The sequence below is a fragment of the Hyaena hyaena genome, unplaced genomic scaffold, assembly GCF_003009895.1.
Source record: "Hyaena hyaena isolate Hyena2069 unplaced genomic scaffold, ASM300989v1 scaffold_356, whole genome shotgun sequence".
Taxonomy (NCBI): domain Eukaryota; kingdom Metazoa; phylum Chordata; class Mammalia; order Carnivora; family Hyaenidae; genus Hyaena; species Hyaena hyaena.
In genome coordinates, this window is record NW_024080985.1 from 1,414,257 (window position 1) to 1,436,024 (window position 21,768).

The 21,768-nt window shown below is 33.8% G+C and overlaps 1 protein-coding gene across 1 annotated transcript in view; it reads left to right on the forward strand.

Moving 5' to 3' along the window:
* Nucleotides 1-21,768, forward strand: part of TLL1 (tolloid like 1) — a 216,243-nt gene that overhangs the window by 138,467 nt on the left and 56,008 nt on the right. Inside the window, exons 9-12 of the mRNA XM_039249957.1 lie at nt 3,539-3,654; nt 16,696-16,798; nt 19,239-19,355; nt 20,522-20,667. Of these exons, the coding sequence (XP_039105888.1) occupies nt 3,539-3,654; nt 16,696-16,798; nt 19,239-19,355; nt 20,522-20,667 (482 nt within the window). The remainder of the gene's footprint in view (nt 1-3,538; nt 3,655-16,695; nt 16,799-19,238; nt 19,356-20,521; nt 20,668-21,768) is intronic.

Below are 21,768 nucleotides of genomic sequence, written 5' to 3' on the forward strand. Positions count from 1 at the left end.
GAAGGTTGTCTTTCCCTCTGTTGATCGTTTCCTTTGCTGCACAGAAGCCTTTTCTAGTTTGACGTAGTCTCACTTGTCTATTTTTGCTTTTATTTCCAGTGTTTTGGTGTCATATCCAAGAAATCATTGCCGGGATTACTGTTAAAGACCTTTTTCACTTGTTTTCTTCTAGAGGTTTTGCAGTTTTGGGTCTTACATTTAAGTGTTTAATTCATTTTATATTCTTTTTTGTGTTTGATGTAAGAAAAGGGTCCAATTTCATTCTTTTGTATGTGTATATCTGGGTTCTTCAACACCGTTTGCTAAAGAGACTGTCCTTTACCTGAGTAGTCTTGTCACCTTGTTGAAGATCATTTGACTACACACACACACACACACACACACACACACACACTGGTTTATTTCTGTCTGTTCTCTTCTACTGGTCTATATGTCTATCCTATGTCAGTATTGTACTATTTTGAATACAGTAGCTTTGTAATATGTTTTAAAGTCAGGAAGTAAGAGACTTTAGCTTAGATTTTCTTAAGAATGTTTTGGCTATTTTGGGTTTGTGGTTCTTTGTGAATTTCAAGATTTAGTTTTTTCTCATCTTGCAAGAAATGCCCATGAGATTTTGATAGAGATTGTGGTTGAATCTGTGGATTGCTTTGGGTGATATGGATATTTTAACAATATTAAGTCTTCTAATCATGAACACAGTCTATTATTTCACCGATTTGTATCATTTTTAATTTCTTTCAGCAGTGTTTTGTAGTTTTCAGTGTACAAGTCTTTTGCCTCATTGATTTGTTGCCAAGTATTTTATTCTTTCTTTATGCTATTATAAATAGGATTATTTTCTTCATTTCATTTTGAGAGTGCTTGTTGGTGTATAGAGATGCAACTGATTTTTTTGTGTTAATTTTGTATTCTGCAACTTTGCTGAATTTTATTAGTTCTAACAATTTTATGTGTATGTAGAGTGTTTACTGTTTTATACTTTAAGATTGTGTCATCGCCTACAGAGATGGAAGTTTAACTTCTGAATTATAATTAGTTTTAGAGTAATTTATATTAGGACAGTGATAATAATAATTTGCTTATTTTTATTTCTTCATGTCTTTTTTTCCTTCTAAATATCACATATTTAGTTCAAAGACATATTCAAACACTTTAAACCATAATCTTCCTCTCTGTGGAAGAGGTTTCTATGGGTTAAGAGGATTCAGGGCATAATAATATTTGACCCTGAAAGCAAAGTATATTAAGTATTTGTTAATAAGATGACCACTTAACTAGAGAAAACTGAAGCTGAAGTTTTTGTGACTTAATTGTATGGCATAATTTATAAGTGGTAATGCCATAGCTAATACGTATGTTTTCTCATCCATGGACTTTGTTGAGTAAATGAACATACTATGCCTTTTAACTTAGTAACACCACTTTTTTCTTGCTGATTATCCTTTAGTTCTTTTGATAATCGACTTTGCTTTTTACACCTGAGCATTAATCAACATATGGCTGGGGGAAAGGGAAATATCTTTTTCAGCAGGGATCAGGTAGCCCGGGACAACCACACTTACTGAGGTAAATGTACAAACAATTATAGGCATTATGAGCAATTACTATATAAGAGATTTACTTAATATATTTTTTAAAGTCTATTTATTTTGAGAGAAAGAGCGTATGTGTGTGTGTATGTGCACATGGGAAGGTGCAGAGAGAAGGAGACTTGCAGGCTCTGCGCTGTCAGCACAGAGCTCCATGTGGGGCTCAGTCTCATGAACTGTGAAATCATGACCTGAGCTGCAAATCAAGAGCTGGATGCTCAACTAACTGAGCCACCCAGGTGCCCCAAATTTACTTAATATTTTGAATTAAGTGTTGTATTCTGTTTATTTTCATTTTATAGAGTTTTCCATTTTATCTCTTTACCAGACACTATTATTTGTGTACATCTATGAATGAAGTATATTTCATTGATTTATTTCCACTTTAGTAAATCCAGTATCAGCATTCTGTGTGGCTTCGGGTAGTTTTCAATCATTAAAGAATTTATTTTTAGACTGCTGTGAATTATAGTTTTTTTTCCCACTGAAACACATTCAACTCCCAAATGATTATTTAGCGTCTGAACTGATCCTACTCAGAAGTACACTGTTTACATTAATAAAATCTTAATAAATTTTCATTTTTATAAGGGTTCTTGTAATGAATGTTACATTTAATAAGAGCCCTTAGATGATTCATGGAAAGTGCTGAAGTAAGTATTTTTGACCTTGAGCATTTTATTCTAGAGTTGCTTTTATCTTCCTGCTCATCAGAATAAACACTTCTTACTTCTACTTGAAATGTGTTTTGTTGTGCAAACTTAATATCTATTTTTTCAAATAAATATATGTATCATATCAGACTTTTTATAGCTCTGTTTTGTTTTCAAAGTCATCATCTTTCTTTCTTCATTTAACTTAAGATATGCAAAACCATTTATTATTTATGGAGGATTTGTTGAGATGAGAGTTCACCTGCTGGTAGCTATGACTCTATAATATGGTAATATCTGAGTCTGATATCAGTCTCCTTCAGAAAGAAGGGGCTATTTTTTTTAAGTTATTGAGTGAAGGTTATAAAGATGACAGGCTGCAGTAGAGGAAATATTCTTGAATTAAGCAGCGTAGGTCCATATGGCACATGCTACATCTTATAAAAATAACAGGAAAGCCCATTATAGAATGCTTTTGACCACTAACCTGAACGAATGAGCTAATTACACTCTGCATCTTTGTGGAAATGGCCTTGGAGATGTCAATCACACAGATTTTGAGGCTGTGCATCAGATAATTTGCTTTCAGTTGACTGATAATTACTTCCAAGGTACTAGAGAGTCTTAGTAAGAAGAAAACCTAATTGCTTTTCCAGCAATTTTTACTTATGATCAACAGAAATGAAAGAGGAAATGAATGTCCATATCTTGTTGGAAAATTTTAATCTTCCTTGATGTTTTTAACCTTTCAGTTTTTTTCAGTTTGAGAAAAGTTTTCATTGTGTTTGACATTTTTGATACCATGTTTATTGGTTGTATTCTAGTTACTATTTAAGATTTCTCTGTTGTCAACTTTGATGTGATATTTGCTATGAAACTTTGCCCCACTTTACATTGAAAATATTAATAATGTTTCATGTGATCCCATAGCTACCATCAACCAGATACCCACTGGCTTGAATCTGTGTATGGGTGATCTACTGACTCCTTGGGAATGAATGAGGAAGGTCCCCATGAGGAAGAACTTTATGAATGCCAGACTGTTGCTGTCATCACTTTGTTTTATGGTTATCCCTAATGATTCCATTAAGTATGCTGAAAGTCTGGTCGTAGAGCCATAGGAAGAAATTTACTTAGAAATGAAAAGTTTTTTATAGTACACAAGTATACATTCTTGTGTAACACCAGAAGACTCAGGGCTTTGTTTATGGTGTCCATGTCTTTCATAAAAATTAAAGAATGATCTTATCTCTTTAAAAAAATATATATATGTATCTTTTTTTTGCCTTTTAGCATGTGGAGAAACCCTACAAGAATCCAATGGCAACCTTTCCTCTCCAGGATTTCCAAATGGCTATCCTTCTTATACACACTGCATCTGGAGAGTTTCAGTGACCCCAGGGGAGAAGGTAATTTATACCATCCAGAGTTCTCATTTAGTCATATATAAATACAAAAATTCATTTTCTTTTAAATATAGTTTGCATTATTTTTTATTGTTACTTGACTCTTCAAACAAGAGACTAAAAACCTCAGAAATTTTATAATGGAAATTGCTTAAATTCCGAAACTTTTTGAAAAAACTAATTTAAAAAGAAATAGTAAGTGCTCTAAAAGGGTTGAAATAATACAGATTATATTCTCAGGCACAATGAAATTAAGTTAAAAATAAGCATTAGTTAGATAACTAGAAAAACCCCACACATTTCAAAGTTTAGAAATATATATCAGATATCCAGTTCAGCTAAGAAGCATTACAGGGAAGATTAGAAATTATTTTCAACTATAATGTAACAAAAATACTGAATAGCAAGCCTGTAAGATTCAACTAGAGCAGTATCTAGAAGGAATTTCACAACTGAAATGCTAACATGAGCAAATAAAAAATGCCCTGAAATAATGAGTTAGACATCCCTTTTGAGTGGCTAGGAAAAAAGTAGTAAAATAAATAAAAAGGTACATAATGGAAGAAGTAATAAATAAAAGATAAAATTAATGAGCTGAAAATAACATACAAAGTATGAACAAAGCTGGTACATTGAAAAAACTTAGCAAAATAGGAACATGGTGGAAAACAGATCAAGAAAGGAAAAGAATAACAGAGAAAGTACAATGATCTAATAATCAGAATAAAAAGGTTGTTATAACCATAGATACTTTAGACATCTAAATGGGAATAAAAGATTACTTTGAACATTATGCCAATAACTTAAATATGGAGATGAAATGGGAAAATTCTTACAAAATATTACTGACTTCTTACTCAAGGAGAAAAAAACTTGAACACACATAACCACAAAGAAAATGAATTGCTATTTAATTAAGTTATTAAATTTTTTTCAGCAATGAAAATCCAGTCTCAGATGACGTAATTCTGAGATGTAGCCAACATTCAAATAGGTATAATCTTATATGAACTCTTCCAGGGAATAAAAAGAAAAATCCTTTCTCCTATTTATATGGCCAGCAAAAACTTGATACCAGTCCTGACAAGGACAATATAAGAAAGGAAAATTATAATCCAAACTCTCAGTTGAATATGGATGTAAAATCCTCCATACCAAACCAAAGGTAAATGTATATGCATTTATGTATAAAGATGCAAACACTATTAGATATGTATCTCAGTTAAGTCAAGAAGAAATATCTATTACTGATTTAACAACAACAAACCTTGAACAAACTAGTAATAGGATATTTTCTTAATCTTAGAAAGAAAATTGACAAAAATTACTGCAAATATCATTATTTTTTGGAAAATTCTGAAACTATTTCTATCACACCACTTCTTTTTCAACATTTTTGATGGAAGTCATGGCATAGTAAGGATTGAAGAGGAAGAAAGTTTCCTTTATTATCTTTAGTTTGATTATACATTTTAAAATTATTAGAAACGGAAATGAGTGAATCCATTAACTTCTGAATTCTGTCTTGAATGCTAATCTTTAAGTCTTCCCAGACCAAGATTGTAACAATATTTATCTTTATTTTTGGTACTTATTAAATAGTTTTTGTCATTTGCTTCTGACTGATTTATGTGGAATGACTCAAATAAACTTAGAGTTTTGGTGAAAATTCAGTTGAGGTTAAAGAAAGCTCAATATTCCTGATCATTGAATGTTGTTAAGAGAATCATCAGTATGGAGCTGTCCAGGGTGTTGCAAAACTCAAAATGAAAACTGAATGAAACGTTTGTGTAACAGAAGAGTTTTAAACATAAAAAGTTGCACTCATTTGGAATACATGAATGCATATATAATTCTTTATATAGTTGTTTTTCATTTAAGAACCAAAACTCTGTGTTGTAATATACTTATAGGAGTTGATCAATCTCTGTTTAGATTTTTGAATAAGCATATGAAATATGTTATGAAAATCAGTCTTAAAAAGGCACTGAAAAGCAAATTATAAAGTCTGACAAATGAGAATAAGTTTAAAACCGTACATGATTTTGAAAATAAAATTATGAATTATGAAAAGTTTTGGAATAAGATTAAGCAAATTTAATTTTTTTTCTTAATATGTGTGATGATGAGCAAATAAATTGAATTAAGTGGTCAATGAAGAATATCAACTCACTTTTCATTCTTGTTTTTTATTTTCTTTACTTTAAAATTCGGGTTTATTCACTGTTCTTTTTTACTTCTTTAGTTGGAAGTTTAACTCATTCATTCCAATTTTTTTCTTTCCCAATACAAATCTTTAAGGCTATAAATTTCCTTCTAAAAGCTACTTTATCTGGGGCGCTTGGGTGGCTTAGTCGGTTAAGCGTCCGACTTTCGCTTAGGTCATGATCTCACGGTTCGTGGGTTCAGGCCCCACGTCGGGCTCTGTGCTGACTGCCAGCTCAGAGCCTGGAGCCTGTTTCAGTCTGTGACTCCCTCTCTCTCTGACCCTCCCCTGCTCACGCTGTCTCTCTCTTTCTCTCCTAGAAATAAATAAAAAAAAAATAAAAAAAATAAAAGCTACTTTATCTGAATTTCACTAGCCTGACACAGTGTTTTTGCTATGTTTCAATTTTCATTATCTTCTTTGTCTCTTATTGTTTCTTCTCAACCGACATATTTTTTGGTAATGCATATTTTCTTGTTTGCAAACATATGTTGTTTTTCCAATCAACTTTTTCTTATTAATTTCTCCTTTAGTCACTTCTGGTGAGAGACTATAGTATGTAAGGTGTCAGTCCCTGAAATATCTTGAGGCTGGCAGTATGAACTTGGAAGTGACCAATACTCATGAAGACTCATTATGTCTTTCAAATGTGTTTTGTGCAGGAACTGGATGCAAAGTTCTCTATCTATGCGTTAATATGTTTAATTGTGAAGTGTATATATTCTCTATTCTTTTTTACTCCATCTGTCAAATAGAAAGTTACATTAATATTTTCACTTTTCAGAGGAGTTAATTTCTCTTTATTTTCTGAAATAAATATTTATTATTTAAAAATACTTTTTGTTTTATATTATTATATTTTATGTTTATATTTTATATATTATTATTAAACATTATGTTTAGAATATCACATCTTTTTGATAATGAAATTGTTATTATATACTAAGTTTATCTCTAGCTATGATTTAGGTCAATACTCTATTTTTTCTGATATTAGTAAGGATACACATTCTTTTGATTACTATTTTTGCCTGCTATATATTCATCTTGCTTTAGACATTCAGTCATTCTATGATCTTTTGTCTTAGGTGTGTCCCTTTTAGACAGCAACTAGTTTGGTTTTATTTTTTAATTAATTCATGATGGCTAGTTTTGTGTTTAGCTAGAGTGTTTATTGCAGTTACAGTTATTGTGATTACGGATGTATTATTATTTTGTGTTTGCATTCTGTATGTTCCACTCTCTTTCTTTTCTTTTACTTTTTTGCGTTTTTATGTATTGAATTTATAGTTTCATTTATTTTCTCTCTGTTGGTTTGAAGTGAATTTTATTATTTGTTACCCTTTTCCTACTAGTCTTTTTAAAAAATATTTTTTATAATTTTTATTCATTTTTGAAAGACAGAGCATGAGCGGGGGAGGGGCAGAGAGAGAGGAAGACTTAGAATTTGAAGCAGGCACCAGGCTCTGAGCTGTCAGCACAGAGTCTTACGGGGGTCTTGAACCCACAAACTGTGAGACCATGACCTGAGCTGAAGCTGGACGCTTAACTAACTGAGCCCCTCAGGTGCCCCTCTACCAGTCTTTTTAATAGAGTCATATTTAATTAGTTTTTTTATCCTTCTCCCAAACCATAAAAATATTCTTAAAAAAAGATTACAGTTCACGTTATCTTAATTTTATATGCTGTTATTTTGTATTTTTCTTCAAGTCTGTTTCATCCTGACATAAATTAGATATTACTGTTTTTTGCACTTAACATTTGTGAAACTATACACAGATATTTACCAAATTTTTTATTCTCGTAGAAACTCATGTAAAATTTGCTCTCTAACTATTTTCAAGTGTACAGTTCAGTAGTGTTAAGTACATTCACCTTGTTGTGACACAAATGTCCAGAGCATTTCCATTTTGCAGAACTGAAACTCCATACTTATTAATGAAGTCCATTCTCCCCCACCCTCAGTTCCTGGCAAATGCCATTCTGCTTTGTTTCTATGAGTTTGATTACTTTACATATTTCATATAAGTGGAAGCTTACAGTATTTGTCTTCTTGTGACTGGCTTATTTCATCTAACATAATGGTCTCAGAGTTAACCATGTTTTAGGTAGTGACAGGATTTTATTCCTTTTTAAGGCTGAGTAATATTCCATTCTATTCCATGTGAAGACTACATATGTTTTTCCATTCATCCATTGATAGACATTTGAGCTGCTTCCATCATTTTGCTGCTGTAGACATGAGTATGCAGTTACCTCTTCAAGACAGGCCTTTCCATTCTTGTAGATATATACCCAGGAGTGGGATTGCTGAATAATTTGGGGTAGTTCTGTTTTTCTTTTTTTTGAGGAACTTCCATATTGTTTCCCATAGTGGTCGCATCATTCTACAATCCTACCAACAATGTAGAAGGGTTCCAGATTTCTCCACATTGTCACCAGTATGTAGTGTTTTCTGTTTGTTTGTTTTTTATGGAAGTCACCATCCTAGTGGGTCAGAGGTGATATCTCATTGTGGTTTGTTTTTTCTTTTTTTAAAGAGAAACAGAAGGAGAGAGCGCACACGCCTACAAGCAGAGGAGAGGGCCAGAGGGAGAGAAACAGAGAATCTTAAGCAGGCTCCATGGTTAGCACGGAGCCCAACATGGGGCTTGATCTCAGGACCCTGGGATCATGACTTGAGCTGAAATCAAGAGTCAGATGCTCAACCGACTGAGCCACTCAGACGCCCCTCATTGTGGTTTTGATTTGAATTTCTCTGATGATTAGTGCTGTTGACCATCTTTTTTTAATAAGCTTGTTGGCCATTTGTATATCATCTTTGGCAAAATATTATCTTCAAGTGTTTGCCCATTTTTTTAGTCAGATTGCTTTATTTTTTCTTGTGGAGTTTAGGATTTCTTTACATATTTTGGCTATTAACCCTTTATGAGATATATGATTTTCAAGTAAATGTTTTCTTCTGTAGTTGCCTTTTTAACCTGTTGATTATTTGCTTTGCAAAAAAGACTTTTAGTTTGATGTAGCACCACTTAACTATTTCTACTTTTTTGCCTGTGCTTTTGTACTATATCCAAGAAATCATTGCCAGTTCCAATATCATGAAGCTTTTCCTCTGTGCTTTCTTCTAGTTTTATAGTTTTGGGTTTTGCATTTAGGGCTTTAATTCATTGTTGAATTAATTTTTTGTATATGGCTTAAATTAACGGTAACTTCATTCTCTTGCACATGGGTATTCGTTCCCAGCAGCATTTGAAGACTTACCAAATATTTTTATTCATTATTTCTTCTCACATTTCAGACTTCCATTAAGGCTCATTTTGTCCTGCCTATGGTTTATACTTTAGGCTATATTTTTATTAGCATTTTGGGGAAGTATTTTTTCTGTTTGAAACTGTGAAATGTTTTTTCTTGAATTAATGATAATGTAGTTTCACTGTATATAATTGGCTATATATTTTATATGAAATATATGAAAACTTTATGAAAAATCAAAACTTGCAGAAATACTTTCTTTTTTTAATGTTTATAGATACATGTTTTTTGAGAGAGAGAGAGTGCACACGCATGCAAGCAAGTGAGGGGTAGAGAGAAAGGAAGAGAGAGGCTCCCAAACAGTTTCTGCCCCCCAGAGCCCGACACAGTACTTGATCCCATGAACTGACCTGAGCTGAAACCAAGAGTCAGACACTTAATTGATGGAGCCACCCAGGCACCCCTGTAGGAATACTTTCATTTGAAATATAGTTTAATGTAGGATCCCAGAAATTGAAGATACCAAAAAATGATTTAATGAGCACTAAAAATTGAATAAATTATAACCATACAAAGTAAGTTTACAGAGATTATAAAATTATGCTGCTTGCAGATGATCTCTCACAGCAGTTTTCTCAAATTCTAGAATCTCCCATGTAATAAGCTTTCTCCCATGTAATAAAATGCATTTTAAGTGCATTGTGTAACAATGTGTAATCTCTTCATTTATTTTACGAAACTGGTAGAATTCTGATAAGCTTACCTCACACAATGCAGATGAAAAAATTATCAGGTGCCCTACATATGAATATAAAAACATGTATGTTATATAAATGTAATTAAATGAAATCAATCAGTTTACAAGATTGCTAATTTTCTGGTTCAGTATTCTGCAATATTTCAATATTAGAAACTATTATTTTGTCAAATAATAGCATCAAAGTAGAAAAAAGCTTTCTAAGAATTTCATAAATGCTGGTTACACTAGGGTTCAGTATGTATTTAGAATCATAAGGTGATGAATTCGGACTACCGGGAATTGTTTTCAATTCAGTAAATATAAGAAACTAATAGTTATTGAGTATTTACGATTCTAGGCACTGTGTTAAACTTCTCATGCCCCTTTGAGTTTAGTTTTATAATTATCTCTATTTTATATATGAAGAAGTTAAACTTAAGAAAAGATTGAGTAACCTGCCTGACACCACACAGCTCGCAATTAGCAGAACTAATCATTATATTTTTCTTTAGTTATAAAGAATATATTTTCTCTTTTCAAAAATTCAGAAGAAGCAACTAAAAACAGACACTTAAGTTGATCAAATAAAACAAATATGTTAAAATGTAATAGATTTTAAAAACTGAAGATGTTATTGTGAGACTAAAAAACAGTAGACTCACATCCTACATGTTGCAGGATGTAAAGATACATATCATATGCCAGGATATATTATAAATTGTCAGTTTTCCCCAAATAAATGTATTTGGTTTTTAAATTTTGTCTTGTTTTGTTTGTTAATATTTATTTTATAATTTATTAAAGTTAAAAAATATTTATTTATTTTTGTGAGAGAGTGTGAGCAGGGGATGGGCAGAGGGAGAGGGAGACACAGAATCTGAAGCAGTCTCAAGGCTATGAGCTGTCAGCTCAGAACAGCTGGGTGTTGAACTCACAAACCGCCAGATCATGACCTGAGTGCCAGATCATGACTGAGCTACCCAAGTGCCCTTATTTATTTATTTTTAAGTGGGCTTTATGTCCAGTGCAGAGCCCAATGTGGGGCTTAAACTCAAGACATGAGCTGATATCAAGGATTCTTAACTGACTGAACCACCTCCTTTTTTTTAATTTAAAAAAATTTTAAGTAGGCCAAATTAATGTATAGCTTTAATGTAATTGCAGTAAATTTCCAATAGATTTTTGTTTTATAACTATACCCAATTATTTCAGAGGTTATTTATAAAAGAATAAGGGTTGTAATAACCAAGGCAAGTTAGAAAAAACTTAATGAAGAAAAGTGGATTCACTGTAAGATAACAAAAAATATTATGGAGCGTCAGTAATTCATACTCTGTAGGCTTCCAAATCAATGGAAGAAACTAAAAAGACCAGAATAGTGCTTGAGGGCATAATAGACATGTCATATATTTGTTTATAAGAATGATTTTTCAAATAAGTTGGGCATATATTTTTAATAAATAATACTGAAATCATTTTTAAGCATTTGCTCAGAAATTAAATTTGTGTTTCACATTTTTCTTAAGAAAACATAAGTGATTTGTTTTGTTTTTTTCTGGAAAAGTAATGTTGAGTACATATATCAAAAGTAACAAAATGAAAAATAATACATTAGAGTAATTAAATAAATCAAGTTTCTTTTTAATAATACAAAAACCACAAGTAAGAAGGAAGCAAAGTGGAAATGCAGAGATAGGAGAGCTCAGATCTTCTTGGGAGATCTAGACCTTTGATACCAACTTTGAAAGGTGTAAAGGGATTCCAGAAACAGAGAAGGTGAGTGTGGTGTCCTGGGGGGAATTACATACACCTGGAATAAAGGAGTTCTGGCGTTGAGGGTAGTTTTTCAGGCCACACCAGCAAGAAGTCAGGAATAGGAGGGATGAAGATTCTGTGCTTGAGGTATTGAAAGAGGAGGCAGCAGTGGTGGGTTATGGCTCTACAATAGTGATGCCCAAGCCTAGAAATTTACGTTAAGTTGTGTGTGAAGCCATTAGTGCCCAACTTTGAAGGGATTAAAGTGGCGATACAGGTAGGATGAATTGGAGACAAGTGAACCTGAAAACCAAAACACACCTTGTGAAATTATTTCAGTTAATGCAAAGAGGTATGGAGAGCATGGTCAGTGAAAATGGAAGGAGAACATTAGGGGAATTGTGCAAGCTGGAATTGGTTAGGTATTGGGTGGAGTAGGAATTAAGGAAGAGATGTCAAGTACATTCCTGTGAGGAGTTTGTAATGACACATCAAAATGTCAAAATCCAGGTATTATATAATTTTAAGCAGAGAAATCACTTTTATGGCATAATGCAATGCCTGTTTATCACCTGTCATATAATAAAGCTTTGATGGAATTAGGGATCTACCTGACTCATACAACTAATTTGTTGTAAAGCAGGGACCTGAGCCAAGGCCCCAGGTTCTCCTGTCTGTTCTTTAGATTTTAAAGTAAGAATCCCTTACTTTAATGTAGTGATTTTCCTGTGGAACCTTAAAATTAAGTTGATATTTTTATGTTTCCCAGCATAGTTGGATTACATAAATTGGGTCACTAGTTTCATTTATTTGATAATTGTCTTCAGAATTTACATTGTGAGGATTTATATTTGCCATGAAAATATTAATACATGAGGATCTTAACAGTGCTTTCAGATTACCTTAGTGGTTTTCTAACATTATCCAATTAAATCCTTCTGATTTAACTCTACTGAGACCAGCTTGATATTATAGCTTCTAGGGCTTTTACAGTAAGAAAATACATTCAAACTAAGAAAGTTTAAGTAAACTAGGAAACCAAGAAGCTACAACTTGAGGGGTGCCTGGGTGGCTCAGTCAGTTAAGTGTCTGACTTCGGCTCAGGTCATGATCTCATGGTTCATGGGTTTGAGCCCCACGTCGGGCTCTGTGCTGACAGCTAGCTCAGAGCCTGGAGCCTGCTTCAGATTCTGTATCTCCTTCTCTCTCTGCCCCTCCCCTGCTCACGTTGTCTCTCTCTCTCTCTCTCTCTCTCTCTCTCTCTCTCTATCTCTACCTCTCTCTTTCTCAGAAATAAATTTAAAAAACATTAAAAAATTAAAAAAAAAAAGAATCTACAACTTGAACCCAGGCTCTCTATGGCCAGTCATAAATAGATTCCAGTTGCAGGAAAAAAGATGTAAATTTATCCCTTTGGCATGATACAATTCAGGGCTGAACAAAAGCATAATGATCAATTATTCCATGAGTTGGCAAATTTTTCTGGAAAGGATAGACAGTAAATATCTTTGTTTATACAGTTTATAGAGTTTCAAATGTTCAATTCTGTAGTATTGCAAAAGCAATCACAGATAATATGTAAAGGAATGGGTCCAACAAACTTTTACAAAAACTGACTCAAGGCTAGATTTGACCGATGGAGTATAGTTTATTGATCTTCTCACCTTTTAGTCTTATTCCTGAGAAGAAACCTGTAGTCTCCCTAGGGATTATTAGGCTTGTCCAAGCTTCTTCTGGCTGGAACCCAGAAATCTATTTTGTTTTACTGCTTTTGATTCTAATATTTTTTTTTCTAAAGAGCCATTTAATGACATCAGTCTAATTGACAAGATTTGTGTCTTCCTCATCCTCAGCACTGTAAGGAATAAATGTTATTCTAATTAGTCCTTCTGTGGTGCTCATGGAATTTGTTTAGGTAGTCAATAATGTCTTAATTATGCTGCCAATAGTTTTTTGATTACTTTTTTCTCTGGAGATAGGCAGACATCCAGCCCCTTGAATGTTGATCTGCCTTTCTTCAAGATGCTACACTCTGCAAAAAGTTTTAAAAAGCAAACTCCACAGCAGTTGTATCAATTTAACGTTGTTGAGTAGGAACTAAGACTCATTACAGATCACAGGAAATCTTAGAATTATTCCTTGTATCTCCTTCAATCTCATGTTCTAAGGGAGCCATGATTAATTTTAAATTGATAATGCTAAATTGGTATTTACAATAAGATATAAACATTTATATAATTGTGTTAGGCAGTTTTCCTTCATCATTCCTTTAAAAAGATGTAACATAGTTACATAAAATAATATAATATAAGACAAGCAGATATTTTCCAAGTGCTTTTGATTTGCAATTTAAGTATGGATTCTGCTAGCAACCTCAGTCAAAGGCCAGCATTTTATTTCTATGTCAGAGCCCTAAGATTTGATTTTAGAAAACCTATCTTTATTACATTTTCTGCTTCTAAAGGACTCTGTGTTTTATATTAAAGTCAGCCAGTTTTGTTCCTTCACAGTGCTTGGCGTTTAAAATAGAAGATTAAAAACAAGATAGGAAACTTTTCTGTTTAGAGTTATCCCCCTTCCAACTGTGTGTGTGTGTGTGTGTGTGTGTGTGTGTTCCAAACTTTCAAATATTAGCTACTTGTTAGCAATCCAACCACATTGTTTCAATTCTGAATACAACTTGATGATATACATACTTCTAATATAGCTGTTTTTCCCCTCCTAGAAGAGGAAGTGAAACTATTTGCACACCATTATAATATTCACCTTTAGATCCAAGAAGGAAGCCATAAAATGAGCCTTAGGGTATACTGTTTGTGTCTAAATTCCAGTTTTGCCATCTTTACTATAATAACTGAGTTCTTATATGATCCTGCAGATTCGAATTCCTGGTGGTTGCTGTAGAGAAAACACAAATGTAGAATGAAACCTAATATCAGGCAGTGGTAGTGTTTCCCATTTGTAGCAGGCTTAAAGTAAATACAAAATTAAGGAGAAAAACCAGAAATTATTTCTCAATTATGTCATAAGAAGAACCTAATGTTGCACTGGTATTCAGAGATGGAGTAGAAAACCTATTGGGAACTTCAGAAAAAAATGTATTGAAACTACACATTTTCATACTCAAGTGTTGAGGGTTACTGAAAAAGAAAGGAAAATATGATCAGTCTGGCATCCTTGGATATTTTGGAAATTCTTGTAACATTTTTGAGAATATTTCAAATGATAAAATTAGGTGAAGGAAAAGAAAAACAAAGGAAAAAGAGAAACTATAAATAAAGTACACAGAAATAAATGAACAATTAAAATGCTCCATTATTGTGTTACATTAAAAAACAGAACAGTGTGTCTCTACTTTCATGTCTTTGGGAGATTTCATCTTTTTGGAATTAAGAAAGTACATGTTTAAGGAAATCAAAAAAGGTTGAGTTTAATGGTGAAATGTTAATGCCATTATAAAGTACAAACTTTCATTATAGTTAGACAAATTCTTAGTCTCTATCTCTATAAAATGAGTATTTATATGGGCAATTATAACCAACTTTGGTGTACAGTTTCAATGATGATCATTGTGTTGCTGAAATACAAGATGGCATGAAATATTTATTGTTATGCTATATCTTCAATTCTTGTAAGAAGTAAGCTAGTTTAGGATTGATTTGACATAGGGATGCCTAGGTGGCTCAGTCAGGTAAACATCTGACTTCAGCCCAGGTCATGATCTCCTGGTTCATGAGTTTGAGCCCTACATCAGGCTCCATGCTAGTAGTTGAAGCCTGCTTGGGATTCTCTGTCCCTCTCCTTCTCTCTGCTCTTCTCCCACTCAAGCTTGCTCTCTCTCTCAAAATAAATGTTTTTTAAAAAACTATAAAAACGTATTTTTAAAAAACTTTAAAAAAGGATTGATTTGCTGTAATTAGTTACTTATGTTCTGTTAAGTATTATGTTCAAGAAAGGGGAGAAGTAGATGTTTTCTTACACAAAAATGGTAGTACTTTTCTGGAATATGGATTTAGCACTCATAGATGATTTATATACTTTATTCATTTCTTGAGCTTGAGAGTTCTCTTACATTCAGATTTTTATATTGTCACCGAAGCATTTATTTAAATACTCATAATTTGCTGCTTTAGGCCAAAGTCTATTTCAACTTCCAGAGTTAAAAAGAGGTTTACTACACACATCAGGTAAGTATCTTAGATACTTTACGCAGAATAACATTTAGAATGAGCTTTTGCAAATAAAAAACCCTATTTCCCAAGTGAATTTTACTTCAGGTGGGTATATTTCTCATGTTAGTTTGGCTCTGCATTTAGTGTAATCCAGAAGAGTTAATTATTTGAAAAATAAAGAGTTGTTATAAAGCAGTAAGAAAACTGTCCTTCTTAGAGTCATTCTTGAATTATCTGAATTATCTTAACAAAAAGCAGCATCATTTCAAAACAAAGTACAGAATAAAGAGGCATGTGCAAGATCTTATAACTTGAAAGGTCTTTGAATATATATTCTTGGATCTAGAGAAGTGTAGTGACATCTGCCTTTGATTATAGTTACATGGACACATTCAAATTTGTATTTAAAACATTTCAACATATACAATGATATTATGTTCTTGGAACATGGCACATGGTGGTAATTTTTAACATAATTGTAGACGTCTGACTCGTCTTTGAAATAAATTATTAAAAAGAAGACATTCATGGGAAAATCAGAATGTCTCATGGTTTAAGTCATATTTATCTTAAAGCATTCAAAACAAACTATTTGAATAAAGATTTCTGTTTGTCTCACAATTGTTTAAACTATTTCTACAGAAACTTTGCTTTAATTGCTAAAATGTTTAGTTTAACTTGACATTGTGTCTCTATATTATCAAATATCAATGGGAATGAGAAAAGGTTTTCTTTTTTTGAGGCTTTTGTCAAGAAAATATATGAAGGGTATACTAACAGAAAAAAAAAAAAAAAGAAGAAGAATTAGCTATGAATCTGTTTTCATTGTAGTCCTGGGTTCCTAATCTCCAGGAATCAAATTAGCATGTGCGGTTACAGTCATTTTCCTCTTTGTGTTGTTATGCTCTACTTTGCAGATTGTTTTAAATTTTACTACAATGGACCTATACAAGAGCAGTTTGTGCTGGTATGACTACATTGAAGTAAGAGATGGGTACTGGAGGAAATCGCCTCTCCTTGGTAAGAGACTACTTACCCTCTATGTGACCATGCATATAGTCTGTCCTGCCCAAAGTAGATTTTTAAAAAATCTTTGTAATGTTTATTTAGTTTTGAGAGAGAAAGACAATGTGAGAGGGAGAGGGACAGAGTGAGAGAGAGACACAGAATTCTGAGTCAGGCTCCAGGCTTTGAGCTCTTAGGACAGAGCCGAACGCGAGGCTTGAATTCACGAATGCAGAGAACGTGACCTGAGCCAAAGTCGGATGCTTAATCAACTGAGCCGCCCAGGTGCCCCTCAAAATAGATTCACTCAAGAGTTATCTTAGAGTTAAAAATGTATGGGGTCCACATTTTAATTTTTATTATACCCCTTTCAACCTCAGCAAAAATACAAATAAATAGATTGACATTAAAGTAGCTTACATTATGAGGAAATACTTGGCTCTGAGTATAATGATTTAGAGTAGCTTTCGCCTATATATTTTTAATTTAAGCATTATTTTAATGTACAAACCAGATCAATTATCTGAGTGTACATATGTGTGTTTTGTTTTGTTTGCTACTGCAGTGGAATATGAGCCGTTAGGGACATGTTTGGTGGCTGATTTCTTTTGCCACGCGTGTTAGCTCTTCCTCTAGGCCTCACAGTTTTGCTTCCCAGGGAGTTTTTTGTGGCTGAGAAGAAGCATTTGTACTTTGTATCATAAATTGTAGCTCAGATTTGGTGCTCACAAAAGTCCACTGCCAAAGTTTAACCACAGACCACACCATTAACTTGCATGAAGCATTTTACTGTTGCCCTCTGTTTTGCTTAAAGGTGAGAGCTGTTGTGAGCATGAAGTATCTACTCTATATTGATTTTTTTGAAATGACAACTTTACCTTTATTTTTAGGAGTAGTTCTGCTCAGTTGTGTTTATGTGCCATACAGAACTTCCTTTTTCTTAATATCTAAAACCTGCTGAATGAACGCTGTTGTATCTTAAAGTATGTTAAAAGTCTTAGGAAGTCCAAGAGATTCTAAAAGTGTTTAAAAATAACAGAAAAAATAGAGTTGAACTAATTTGATAAGTCAGATTGAGGAGCATGTTGTCTTGAACACTTCGTTTCTTAGCCTAGGCGAAGCAGTTTGTATTGTACGTATGTGTGTCCCAAAGAACACATTTCATTAAATTCATATTGAAGAGCCAAATCTAAAGCTAAATATTGAAGTACACTTCTTTTTTAGGACGCTATCAGCGTCTGTAGTGGTCCACCAGACTGGTTCAGCCTGATCATGGTTTTCTGTGGAAAGTTTTTCGCACTCTTTCCCCCAACGCCTGATCCTTAAAGTATAGCCACCAGACTGGCAACATCAGAATCACTTGTTAGTGATGTAGATATTAAGTTTCCACTCCATTCTTGAATTAGAGACTGTATCTTACCAGACTCCTTGGCATTTCATATGCACATTACAGTTTAAGAAACACTACTCTCTTTTGCATGTTCCTAATTTACTTTGCCATTTAGGAAGACACTTCTTCATCTGTTGACTCTTAGTATGAATTTAAGTTGACTATCATTTTTTCATATACTAAACTTACATATGACATCCCTGCCGGGGGCACACAGAAATGGATGACAATGTATTGTTTGTAAAATTATTTCATGTGGACTGCGGTATTTAACCATCATATGAAAATTTAAAGCACAGTGGTAGGCATACAGTGAGCCAATAAATATTTGTAGAAGGTTGAGGGAAGAAAGAAGAAATGACAGGTATTATTATATTCATTTGGTATTACTCCGCTGTGGATACACAATTAAAAATAATCAGAACTCATACACAAGGCTTCAGGTACTGTTTGCCTTCCTGCCTACTGCACTGCAGATTACAACTTTATTTATGAACTAGAATGTGTGCAGTAATGTAAGGTCTATGGAGCAGTATGTGGGTCTCCCTGATGGGTCGTCATTGAGCTGGACTAGACAAAGAGCTCCACTTCGGGCTGAGACACATCCTTCACCAAGTTACTACTCTGCAGTGGCCACTGTGTTCTCAGATCCTTTGTACTGTTTTCTGTTCTCCATAAAAGAATATTCTCGACCTTAATGTATCATGTGACCTTTTATAAATATGTCTTTTACCCTAGTTGTTTCCTAATTCTATAGACAGTAATACTGACACCATCCAGTTAATCTGAGGACAGTATGTTCCTATATATTATAAATAGATATGAAGAGATTATTTTATTTATCCATCTTTATTAAGTAAATATTAAAGCATACTTCTAGTTCTAGTTACTCAGGATAGAGTATTGGAACTAAGTCAGGTATTATATATATGTATATGTGTGTGTGTGTGTATCATATATATATGATATATACAAATCATATATATGATTTGTAGCTAGTGTGGAAAGCAATTAGAATATAGAGTCATATTTAGGAGTCTCTCTTTATTCTTTTACTTCTTTTAGGTAGATTCTGTGGGGACAAGTTGCCTGACGTTCTTACCTCTACAGACAGCAGAATGTGGATTGAGTTTCGTAGCAGCAGTAATTGGGTGGGAAAAGGCTTTGCAGCTCTCTATGAAGGCAAGTCACATTAAGTTTTAGAGATTGCTTCCCCTTAGATCTCTTAGCAGAAATGTCCTTTCTCTCAGTCTCATCGGAATGATATTGTAACCCATTATTTTTGAATTACGAAGTTTTCTAAATCTGTGTTACGATATTCACAAAACTGATTTTCAGAAAAGTACTTGGTACATTTAAATTGCAAGAAGAACCTGGTTTTTGGTACCAGTGACATAGTAGCATATAAATGTATGCAGGGGTGTGTGAGGGGGAAATGGCACAAGAGCTCTTAAATTTCCATCTGTTTCCATGATGGTATTAAAATGTCATGAAGAAATTATGATTTTTCATTTGTACTAGATTTGTGTCTATTTGGTCCCTATATTGCTGAAATCCTGTTATAGGAAACTGCAAAGAAAGCAATTGTGCACATTTCTAGGGCACACTTTGTCTAAGTGAGAGACTCAGCATTCAAGGGAGAATTTACTAGACACTCTGTTCTATACTTCTCTTAAACAATAAATGGGCATTGTGCATCCTGGCTTTAAAAGCAGCTCATTTCTTGCCAGGTTGTGGGCCGAAGAGACCTTCCTAGCTCCTGCCTCTACTAGCACAGGAGTTTAGGTAATTTAGAAGACAGAAGATTTCCACTTCCCTTAAACTTTTAAGAAAACAGAAGCATTTTGTTTTAGAGATTAACTGTATGGCAGTGAAAAGGATGATTTGGATGGAGCCACAGATGTTGAACACATGATGCTAGCTCACTGCCAGAGGCCCAGAGAGTTCTGTGGAGCATCCCTCTTGATCAGCTATTTTACTTGAGGTCAAAAGACTGTAAGAACCAGTTCAGAGAATCATACAGCATATGATAGAATATTCTAACACATAGAATACATTTACAAAATCTCAAAAGGTTTTTAAAAGTTAAAAAGAATGCTGTGTTTTGTAAAGATGTAAATAGTGACCCAAAAAATCCTATATTTCTCTGCGATTATCTGATATTTATAGTTAACTGGCCATGTTTTTGCCATCTAAATTTTTACAACAGTGCAAGCAGCCAACTTTGATTTTTATAACCCGGTCTTTATGTACTCAGCTTCAGGCACTGAACTAAAATGTTATCTCAGAAGAAAATGAAAATGAAATGGCGTGTCTGGGTTTATATATTTGTTTATTTTTGCCCTCAGCAATCTGTGGAGGCGAGATACGTAAAAATGAGGGACAGATTCAGTCTCCTAATTATCCTGATGACTACAGACCGATGAAAGAATGTGTGTGGAAAATAACAGTGTCAGAAGACTACTATGTTGGATTGACCTTTCAGGCCTTTGAGGTAAAGTCTTTTAGGCAACCTTCACGGAACAGATCCTCCATAAATGACAGTGCCATTTAAGGGGATCCTCATTAAATAAGCAGAGAACCGGAGAATCCACTTTTTAATCAGAGGAGAAGCAAAGGATTGCCTATAAAAATGTAACATCAAGAGTGAAAGAGGTTGTTTTTTTTTCCTTCTTTCCTCCTGTTGCAGACATTTTCAAGAAGATTAAAGTGAGTTTATATTAACCGTGCCATTTGAATTAGAATGTTTGAAGTACTGACAATAGTTTCCTTTGACAAATGCACAGGCTTCTTTCACAAGACTGCTTGAAGAGTCCATTAAATAATAGAACTTTTATTTCTCTTGTAAACTAAGAGGTTAAAAGGTAGACCAGCATTTTTTGTTGTTGTCTTATGGAGAAAATCCATTTTTCACTTTTTTACCATTGCACAGAAAACTTTTCATATCAGAAATAGAGATTTAAGTGTTTTTAGCTTTCAGTTTCATCAAAAACTTATATTGGGGAGGAGATTGGCACCAACATTACGTTATGAGACAAGGGCACAATAAACCAAAGGTTAGTCAGAATTCTGTAGCAAAGTCTGGGTGCAAAACTACCAAGCTGGCTAATGAGTCATTTTAGTGGGACAGGCGGAACTGAGTCAGGATTAGAAGCCAAGAGGTGGGGGAATTTGTCAAGAACTCCTTGGTATTTTACAGCAAAGAATCAGCCTAGAAATCGAGACCCCAAGGTGAAGTGGGAAGGAATGATGAGACGGTGTGAGTAGGTTCATACAAGGGTCAGAGATCCAGATGCCATTATTAGAGATGATTTCTTCCCTGATTAGAAGGCAATCAGAAGCCTGTAGAGAACTCCGTCCTCTGCCAGAGTATACTTGCCACTGAGTGCAGTGAGTGTGGTGGTGTCGGTATCTCCGTGGCAGAAACACCAGGGGAATCCAGATGTTACCCATAAACCCAGAGAACCTCTCACCTCAACCTGCAGTCTGTGTACGAAGTTTCTTTGATACTTGCCTGTACCCCTTTGCATGTGCCATTTAATTTCCCAGACATATTTCCTTTTATCATGAAAAATCATCTTCTCTTATGTGATCA